Below are 10,720 nucleotides of genomic sequence, written 5' to 3' on the forward strand. Positions count from 1 at the left end.
ACTGTGTACAGTTTTACTATCTAGAGATACAATATTGAATAACAAGATATTCCTGTTCTTATGGAACCTGTGTTATAATTCTGAATGTTCTTTAATAATTCAGGCACTGAATTCTAGATGTTGAAGACATAATAATGAACCAGTTTATTTTTATTATATGCTTTGGGAAATTTATATATTTGGCACAAATTTGTTAAATATCATGCCTACCTGGAAAATACAACACTAAGTAATTTATAACATAAAGGTGAGTGGATTTATGAACAATTAGCTAGAATATGACAGTATACATACAAAAGAATTCCAAATTATTTAAATACTCCCTCCTCAAGGAGATGAAATATAACTTCTACTCCTTAACTGTAGGCTATGCTTAGTTACTTGCTTCTGAAGAGTACAGTTTCAAAAGGGGGAAACAACTTCAAAGTAGAGAAACTTGGCAAACATTACCTACCCAGGTGATTAAATTTAGTATTGTAAGTGATAGGTCATGTTGATAGCATGTTGATAGTATTTTAAGTGATAAGTCATGTTGATATGTTGAGAATGGTACTTTATATCTGTAGTATCTTCCCTCTCTAAAAACCCACAGACAATCTAATCATGAGGGAAAAAGTCATACCCTTAATTGAGGAACATTCTACAAAATATTTGACATACTTTTCAGATATAAAGAAAATCTGAGAGACTGTCATAGACCAGAAGAGTCTAAAAAGACAGGAGCAACTAAATGTATTTCAATACTCTAGGTGAGACTCTGAACAGAAAAAGAACATTAGGGGAAAACTACTAAAATCGCAATAGGATTTAGTTAATAATATATCAGTATTGGTTCATTAGTTGTGACAAATATACCATAGTAATGAAAGGTATTAACATTGGGGAAATTGGGTCTGGGTTTTATAGGAACTGTCTGTATTTTTATCTTTCCTGTAAACCTAAAACTATACTAAAATAAAAGCTTTTTTTTTTCTTTTGAGATGGCGTCTCGCTCCGTAGCCTAGGCTGGAGTGCAGTGGCATGATCTTGGCTCACTGCAAGCTCTGCCTCCTGGGTTCACACCATTCTGCTGCCTCAGCCTCCCGAGTAGCTGGGACTACAGGCGCACGCCACGACGCCTAGCTAATTTTTTGTATTTTTAGCAGAGACGGGGTTTCACTGTGTTAGCCAGGATAGTCTTGATCTCCTGACCTCGTGATCTGCCCTCCTTGACCTTCCAAAGTACTGGGATTACAGGCGTGAGCCACCACGCCCGGCCAGTAAAAAGCTTTTTAAACCAAGGCAATGAAAAAGCTAGATTGGGGTGACAGTGGGCAGAGTGTGGAAATGCTTTTTTGGTTTTTTTTTGGTTTTGGTTTTGGTTTTTTTTGAGACGGAATCTCGCTCTGTCGCCCAGGCTAGAATGCAGTGGCCTGATCTCAGCTCACTGCAAGCTCCGCCTCCCGGGTTTATGCCATTTTCCTGCCTCAGCCTCCCGAGTAGCTGGGACTACAGGCACCCGCCACCTCGCCTGGCTAGTTTTTTGTATTTTTTTAGTAGAGACGGGGTTTCACCGTGTTAGCCAGGATGGTCTCGATCTCCTGACCTCGTGATCCGCCCGTCTCGGCCTCCCAAAGTGCTGGGATTACAGGCTTGAGCCACCGTGCCCGGCCTGCTTTTTTGTTATATGCTTATTATGAAGGTCCATTTCAAGCCTCGAATGGTTTATGTGTTTTTTGTTTTTTGTTTTTTGAGACGGAGTCTTGCTCTGTTGCCCAGGGTGCAGTGCAGTGGCACGATCTCAGCTCACTGCAACCTCTGCCTCCAGCGTGGGTGACAGAGCAAGACCCTGTCTCTTAACACACACACACATGCGCACAACCAGCAAATACAAACTGGATTTTTCCTACTCACTGGATTCAGTGAGGCAATAATCTGGATTAGAATGATATTTACAACCTTTCAGCACAAATGTTTTTTGACATAAATTTTTTTTTTTTTTTTTTTGAGACAGAGTCTCGCTCTGTTGCCCAGGCTGGAGTGCAGTGGCCTGATCTCAGCTCACTGCAAGCTCCGCCTCCCGGGTTTACGCCATTCTCCTGCCTCAGCCTCCCAAGTAGCTGGGACTACAGGCGCCCGCCATCATGCCCGGCTAGTTTTTTGTATTTTTTTTAGTAGAGACGGGGTTTCACCATGTTAGCCAGGATGGTCTCGATCTCCTGACCTCATGATCCGCCCGTCTCGGCCTCCCAAAGTGCTGGGATTACAGGCTTGAGCCACCGCGCCCGGCCAACATAAATTATCTTTCACTTAAATTCAAATAACTGAATAAACTAAAAGCAGTTCTCATAAGAAGACGTCTGCAGATGCCACCACACCCAACTAATTATTTTTTGTGGAGACGGAGTCTTTCTCTCTTGCCCTGGCTGGTCTCCAACTTCTGGCCTCAATCCTCCTGCCTCAGCCTCCCAAAGTGTTGGGATTACAGGCGTGAGCTATTGCACCTGGCCCACAGATGTTAGAAAAATGAATGAGCATAATTTTTAAATGAAAATCCAGCACTGATCATTACAAGATTTTGTGATTGTAAATATCAGTATGTAATTTATAACAAAATAAAGGATGTGAAAATGTAGAATATTCTGGAAAGGTAGTTGAGGACTAGACTGTAATAGGGCCTTGAGTGTCATCATAATGCATACAGGCAGTATGCTGTAATGAACTCAAGTATATCAGTGTGACATTTTAGCAAGATTTCATATCGCTTGGCACAAATGGAGAAGAACCTGTCACTGATCCGTTTGTCTTTTTACGAGGTTTTTTTTTTTTTCCTATGTGAACTTCAGAAGCATAGTTTTTTTTTTTTTTTTTGAATCTCACTCTGTTGCCCAAGCTAGAATGCAGTGGCGTGATCTCAGCTCACTGCAACCTCTGCTCCCGGGTTCAAGCAGTTCTACCCCAGCCTCCCAAGTAACTGGGATTACAGGCGCCCTCCACCACGGCTGGCTAATTTTTGTATTTTTAGTAGAGATGGGGTTTCACCATCGTGGCCAGGCTGGTCTTGAACTCCTGACCTCGTGATCCACCTGCCTCGGCCTCTGAAAGTGCTGGGATTACAGGCGTGAGCCACTGTGCCTGGCTGCATAGCTTTATTCTTAATAGCCAAAAGCTAGAAGCAACCCAAATTGTTTTCTAATAGAATAGAGAAATAAATTGGATATATTCATAAACTGATGCTGCACAGTAATAATGAAAATGAGGCAGTGGCTCATGCCTGTAATCCCAGCACTTTGGGAGGCTGAGTCATGTGGGTCACTTGAGGCCAGGAGTTCAAGACCAGCCTGGCCAATATGGCAAAACCTGATTTCTACTAAAAATAGAAAAAATTAGCTGGGTGAAATGATGCATGCCTGTAATCCCAGCTACTTGGGAGGCTGAGGCATAAGAATCATTTGAACCTGGGAGGTGGAAGTTGTGGTGAGCCAAGATTGCACTACTGTATTCCAGCCTGGGTGACAAAGCAAGACTCTGTCTCAAAAAAAAAAAAAAAAAAAAAAAAAGAAAGAGAAAAATGTTTAAAAAGAATATTAAAAAAAATTTTTTTTTAAAGAAAATGAATAAGCTACTCCTATATACAGCCATATAGATGAATCTCATGAATAATGTTGACCAAAGAAGAAGAGCATAAGAGCATACTCTGTTACTTTTACATAAATACAAACAGGCAAAACCAATCTGTAAATTAAGTTAGAATGAAGATTACTTTTGTAGAGTAAGAGTAGTGAGCAATTTTAGGAGGCATAGGAGGGGGTTCTGGGGTACTGATGATCTATTTCTTCATCTGGGTGTGATCACTTTATGAGTATTCATTGGGCTGTACATTTATATATGAGACACACAGAATAGCTTGGAAAGAGAGAAACTGAAATCGATGCCAACCCAGTCTTTGATGCCTGTGGGGAAATTTGATAGTGGGTAGAAAGGTGGGAACATAGGCCGGGCACACTGGCTCCTCCCTGTAATCCCAGCACTTTGGGAGGCCAAGGCGGGCTGATCACCTGAGGTCGGGAGTTCTAAGACCAGCCTGACCAACATGGAGAAACCACCGTCTCTACTAAAAATACAAAATTAGCCAGGCGTGGTGCCGCATGCCTGTAATCCTAGCTACGAGGGAGGCTGAGACAGGAGAATCACTTGAATCTGGGAGGCGAGACTGTCTCAAAAAAAAAAAAAAAAAGAAAAGAAAGGTGGGAACATTTGAAAGGGGAGTAGCCAAAGGTCATACCCACAGGGGGAAAAAAAAAGTTATTGTTCAGTCGTGAGAATAATGGCCTGAAAAAGCAGTGAGAAACAGGAGACACTGCTTTCTCTACTGTAAATGCATTTAACATGGAAGAATGAGCAACTTCTGTTTTTAAAGGAGAACCAGATATTAGGGCGGTAAACTCCATTCACTGGGCTACTGGGCTTGCTATACGTAAGAATAGTCTGACTAGCTTTTTGGGAATAAGTCCTGGATCTCACCCCCGTATCCTTTTTTTTTTTTTTTTGAGATGGAGCCTCACTCTGTCACTCACATTAGAGTGCAGTGGTGTGATCTTGGCTCACTGTAACCTCTGCCTCTCAGGTTCAAGCAATTCTCCTGCCTCAGCCTCCTGAGTAGCTGGGATTACAGGTGCCTGCCACCACACCTGGCTATTTTTTTGTACTTTTAGTGGAGATGGGGGTTTCTCCATGTTGGCAAGGCTGGTCTCGAACTCCTGACCTCAGGTGATCCACACACCTCGGCCTCCCAAAGTGCTGGGATAACAGGCGTGAGCCATTGCACCCAGCCTCTTACCCCCAGTATTCTTATTCAGTAGATCTAGGATGTAATTTTAAAAACTCCTTCAGGTGACTGACATACAACCCAATTTGGGAATTCCTTAGTAAAAGAAAAGAGGTAAAAACAGTTTTCAGCTGGGTGCGGTGACTCACGCCTGTAATCCCAGCACTTTGGGAGGCTGAGGCGGGTGGATCACTAGGTCAGGAGATCCAGACCATCCATGAAACCCCGTCTCTACTGAAAATACAAAAATTAGCCGGGTGTGGTGGTGCATGTCTGTAGTCTCCGCCACGGGAGTCTGAGGCAGGAGAATCGCTTGAACCCGGGAGGCGGAGGTTGCTGTGAGCGGAGATCGGGCCACTGCACTCCAACCTGGGCAACAGTGAGACTGTATCTCAAAAAAAAATGAAGTGTTTTGTTTTTGTTTTTGTTCAATGTGAAGGGGAAATCGTTTTCTGTTATTTAATAGGAATTGCAGTGTTTACGGAGGCTGGGAAGAAAAACTGTCAGTGAGATAATAATCCTTAGAAGAGGAGATAGAAGTGGGAGACAGTGAGAACATGAGGATGTGAAAAGCATAAATTATTAATTGGCTTGAAGCTTCTGAATAATGGAGCTTTCCTCCTAAGTTATATCCTTCTGGATCTCTCTGAAATACTCATGAGTAGTCAGAACCTGACTTTTTAATATTTTATATTATCTACTTTCCTGCATGTAGCATTTTTAAAAAATGTTCTCTTTAGAATATATTTAAACAGCTTTATTGAAGAAGGTCAGTTTTAAGCAACATTTCCATACCTGGTATTTGCTATGCATTATAACTAGGTGCTAGAGAAAAGTCAGATGCTTTTCTTGGCTTAAAGAGCATAGTCCAGTATAGGGGTATAGGCATAATATCTGCTTACAGATGTCTGTAATATGCATCAGTCATTAACATGACAGTCCGAAAACTTCAAATTGTACCCCATTATTTAATCAAAGTAGAAAAAGTCTACCAAACCGTCATGACCTGTACATTTTGCTGTCCAGAGACTTGGATGAGATTCCTATTTTGGTGTCTAATACTCTGTAATCTGTTATACTGTGGGAATTTGTCGTCTTTCGTCTAAAACCAGGTGGTCACGGGATATAATCTCCTCCTCACCCTCACCCCTCATCCCTCCGATTGTGCACATTGTACACATTGTCATCTCTTTTTTTCTAGGGCTCAGGATGGGGTTGATGCTTGCTTCTGAGTTCTAAGTACTAATGAGGCCACCACTCAATCACTGTGCTAGTGTACAACTCTCTGGCCATCTGGTTCCTTCTTTCTGCTTCTTATCATGAACCTGAACTCCTAAGAGATAGGTCCATAGACAAGTATTCATATAATGTTAACCAGTTCATTTTTTCATTTAAATATAGCTAAATTTGTGCAGATACGTATATCATACATTTTCTACACCTCTTTTGCAGGTAGTAACCATGACTATGTGGGTTCCAGTAGTAGAATATCAAGAAGAACACATTTATGCTCTGCTGCTACCAGTGGTTTACTAGACATTGATCCATTAATTTTAATACATTTGTTGGACCTTAAGGACCGGAGCAGTATAGAAAATTTGTGGGGCTTACAACCTCGCCCACCTGCTTCACTTCTGCAGCCCACAGGTAAAATAATACCAGTGATAATTTCCTTTTTTTCTGTGGCTGTCTGAAAGAACTCTTGGATTTTCATTTAAGTATTTCAGCTATGTGTGGAACATGGTATATTTCTGTGTTTTTCATTGTATACCCTAAAAATGATATTTATATCAACTAAATTAATTTTTAAATTACTGTTCAAAGGTGATTTGTGCAAAAACAAAGTAAAAATGCCCACAAGAAGGTTTTTTATGATTTTGCTACTCAGATTTTGCCTGATAGTTTGATCCATATGAAATACAGTTATCTTCTTTGTGAATGGACTTTTTTTGGTCAGGCTTCATGAATTCCCTTACTTCCAAGTGGAACTGTATCTAAATTGAACATAGAAAAAGGTGACTTACTCATTCTTCAATGTTCAATAGCCTAAAAATATACACCAGTTGGCAGCAATGCTTTCTGTGCAAAGGTTATTTGTTAAATGGAAATTACATTTGTGTTACTATAATAAAATGGAGATTTGTATAGTCAAACATGGGCTTTTTAAAACTCAGGGATTAGAGTCATTTTGGACAACTAAGGATTTGCCTTTAAAAACTACATTTTAAAAACCATTTTTGTTGGAATGCTTTCTAAAGTATATTCAGTATATTCAAAAATATATGACAAATATTTTTCTACCTTCTTAAACAATAGTATTATATACATCAAATCAATGATTTAGAACTCTGATTTTGATGCAGGTTTTTTTTTTTTTTTTTTTTTTTTTTTTTGAGACGGAGTCTCGCTCTGTCTCCCGGGCTGGAGTTGCAGTGGCCGGATCTCAGCTCACTGCAAGCTCCGCCTCCCGGGTTCACGCCATTCTCCTGCCTCAGCCTCCCGAGTAGCTGGGACTACAGGCGCCGCCACCTCGCCCGGCTAGTTTTTTGTATTTTTTAGTAGAGACGGGGTTTCACCATGTTCACCAGGATGGTCTCGATCTCCTGACCTCGTGATCCACCCGTCTCGGCCTCCCAAAGTGCTGGGATTACAGGCTTGAGCCACCGCGCCCAGCCTTGATGCAGTTTGAAGGCAAGAGAACTCATTTTTCAATCAAAGTCCAAGGCAGAACCTCTGTGTAAGTAACAGAGAAATAGAGCTCCTCTACTGGTGTAGAGACATGGAGTCCAGATTATTTAGGCTTCTTCATTCCTAGGAGCCAGATATACTTCCTGAAAGTCTGGATCCTCAGTTTAAAAGACTGTCTTCAGGTTATGAAATAGTTGCCTTTTACGTGTGCGCCAAGTATGCTTTATATAAAGTTTTACTTAAATGACAAGTAGTGTTTGCCAAGGCCCAGTGAAACAGACAGGTTCTGATTCCATAGGTGGATATGTAAGTTGGTTTAACCTTTTTGAAGGAAAATTTTGCAGTAGTTTTAAAATATCTATATCCTTTAAACCTGGAATTTAACTTTGAGGAGTATATTCCAAAGAGAAAACAATCAGATGTTTAAAAATATTCAATAATACAGTTATAGCTGAATAAATTACAGCATAACCATACAATGGTATATTTTATAGACAGGTAAAATCGTGTTTTTGAAAATATTCAGTCTCATTGGGAAAAATGCAAACTAAACAGTAAGATTTCTGTTTAAAACTAATTTTTGGCCGGGCGCAGTGGCTCACACCTGTAATCCCAGCACTTTGGGGGGCCGAGGTGGGCAGATCACGAGATCAGGAGATCAAGACCATCCTGGCTAACCCGGTGAAACCCCATCTCTACCAAGGACACAGAAAATTGGCTGGGCGTTGTGGCAGGCGCCTGTAGTCCCAGCTACTCAGCAGGAGAATGGAGTGAACCCGGGAGGCGGAGGTTGCAGTGAGTCGAGATCGCACCACTGCACTCCAGCCTGGGCAACAGATATAGGCTCCGTCTCCAAAAAAAAAAAAAAAAACAAAAAACTAGTTTTCTGTGTAAAAATAATACAAATGAGATTATCTGCATTTCAAACATAGATAAAATGCTGATGATAATGAGGGTGGGGAAAATAGTAGAAAGAAAAAGCAAGTTTTTGATTTAAACATCTTGAGTTGGGCATAACAGTGTGACATCAAATTAGAGAGGACCAGTAGACAGCTAAAAATTAAGAACTGGAGCTGGGTGCAGTGGCTCACGCCTGTAGTCTCAGCACTTTGGGAGGCTGAGGCTGGTGGATCACCTGAGGTCAGGAGTTCGAGACCAGCCTGGCCAACATGGTGAAACCCTGTCTCTACTAAAAATACAAAAAATTAGCCCACCATTGTGGCAGGTGCCTGTAATCCCAGCTACTTAGGAGGCTGAGGCAGGAAAATGGCTTGAACCTGGGAGTCGGAGGTTGCAGTAAGCCGAGATTGCACCATTGCACTCCAGCTTGGGCAACAAGAGTGAAACTCTGTCTCAAAAAACAAACAAACAAAAAACTGGAATACAGACAGTTATTCTTCTGGAGGTGATACTGGATAATTAAAACCAAGGGTGTGAGATTGCAAAAGAATTTTGAGAATATTTTAAAAGAAGAGAGCCAGGAACATAATCCTGATGAACATCTGTTTTTAGTGAGTGTGAGGAAGATGGGCCAGATAAAGAGCTTTTAGAAAGGAGAAAAACCAAGAGAAACACTCATGGAAGCCAAATGAAAATACCTTTCAGCGAAGGGATGTTGGTAAGCTAGTGTGCAGAAAGATAATGACTTTCTTTTTATTGAAAAGGCTTGCTTGGGTCCTTTTTTGTTTGTTTGCTTGTTTTTGTTGTTGTTGTTGTTGTTGTTTTTGAGACAGAGTCTCACTCTGTTGCCCAGGCTGGAGTGCAATGGCGGGATTTCAGCTCACTGCAACCTCCGTTTCATGGGTTCAGGTGATTCTCATACCTCAGCCACCTGAGTAGCTGGGATTATAGGCGTGAATCCCTGTAATCCCAGCTAATTTTTTGTAGAGACAGGTTTCACGATGTTGGCCAGGCTTGTCTCAAAACTCCTGAGCTCAAGTGATCCACCTGCCTCGGCCTCCCAGAGTGTGCTGGGATTACAGGTGTGAGCCACTGCACCTGGCCTGCTTAGGTTTTGATGTTTATTTTTTTCTGTGTATTTATTTCAACACGTATTTAGTGAACATTTGTCAGATTAACTTCAAATTCATGTTCTTAACCATGTAAAGGAGTATTAAAAGGTATCAGGTAATCTAGTTGAACCAGATTTTAAGGTACATATAGTGGTAAGTAGAACTAGAAAGTCGTGTTGGGTCCATTCTATGAAAGGACTTGCATGCTAGCCAGAGGAATTTATTCATAGTAGGCATGGAGAGCCATTGTTTTATTTTAGAAGTGGTTAGATTCAGACTGTATTTCAGAAAACTGACAATTCTGAGAAAATTATCAGAAATGGAAGTTCAGTCAGGGTATTACCAAGCCTAGCTAACAAAAAAATTTTTTTTGTACAGATAGGGTGTCACTATGCTCCCCAGGCTGACGTTGAACTTCTGGCCTCAAGCAATTCTCTCACCTCAGCCTCCTGAAGTGCTGGGATTACAGGCGTAAGCCACTGTGCCTGGCCAGCAATACATATTTTTAGTATAATGTTATATATGGCAGATTTGACAAAGTATTTGGCTTCTAGATTTTCTTTGTCGTTTTTTTCAATTATAAACATAATAAAAGCTCTGCAGAAAGTTTTAGAAAAGTGGAGAAGTTTAAAGAAGAAAGCACAAGGCAGTAGGGCAGCTTTTAAACTTTTAGAATTAAATGTGTAATTCAAATTTGAGTATGATGTGACTCAGATTCTAACTGAAGGTGTGAATAAGTTAGGATTCTTTATTTTCATTAACGGAATTTAGTGCATGTTTTATTGTTGATATCAAGTAAAGCACCCTAGCTTATTTTCCACATCAAATTTGCTTATATTCATATACAAATGATTTCATGAATATTAACGTTTGTTAACATGACTTGTCAATTTCTCCGAAGCATCATATTCTCGAAAAGATAAAGACCAAAGGAAGCAGCAGGCAATGTGGCGAGTGCCCTCTGATTTAAAGATGTTAAAAAGACTCAAAACTCAAATGGCCGAAGTTCGATGTATGAAAACTGATGTAAAGAATACACTTTCAGAAATAAAAAGCAGCATTGCCGCTTCTGGAGACATGCAGACAAGCCTTTTTTCTGCTGACCAGGCAGCTCTGGCTGCATGTGGAACTGAAAACTCTGGCAGATTACAGGATTTGGGAATGGAACTCCTGGCAAAATCATCAGTTGCCAGTTGTTACATACGAAACTGTA

At 40.8% G+C, this 10,720-nt stretch overlaps 1 protein-coding gene across 16 annotated transcripts in view; it reads left to right on the plus strand.

Annotated features, from left to right (window-relative positions):
* The window catches only part of LOC105476833 (tripartite motif containing 37), a 135,852-nt gene that overhangs the window by 66,691 nt on the left and 58,441 nt on the right, over positions 1 to 10,720 (plus strand). For all 16 annotated transcript variants that reach the window (XM_011733091.3, XM_071082852.1, XM_024791249.2 and 13 more), the window contains 2 exons: positions 6,260 to 6,454; positions 10,409 to 10,717. In XM_011733091.3, the coding sequence (XP_011731393.2) occupies positions 6,260 to 6,454; positions 10,409 to 10,717 (504 nt within the window). The remainder of the gene's footprint in view (positions 1 to 6,259; positions 6,455 to 10,408; positions 10,718 to 10,720) is intronic.

This window comes from Macaca nemestrina, chromosome 17 (genome assembly GCF_043159975.1).
Source record: "Macaca nemestrina isolate mMacNem1 chromosome 17, mMacNem.hap1, whole genome shotgun sequence".
Classification (NCBI taxonomy): Eukaryota; Metazoa; Chordata; class Mammalia; order Primates; family Cercopithecidae; genus Macaca; species Macaca nemestrina.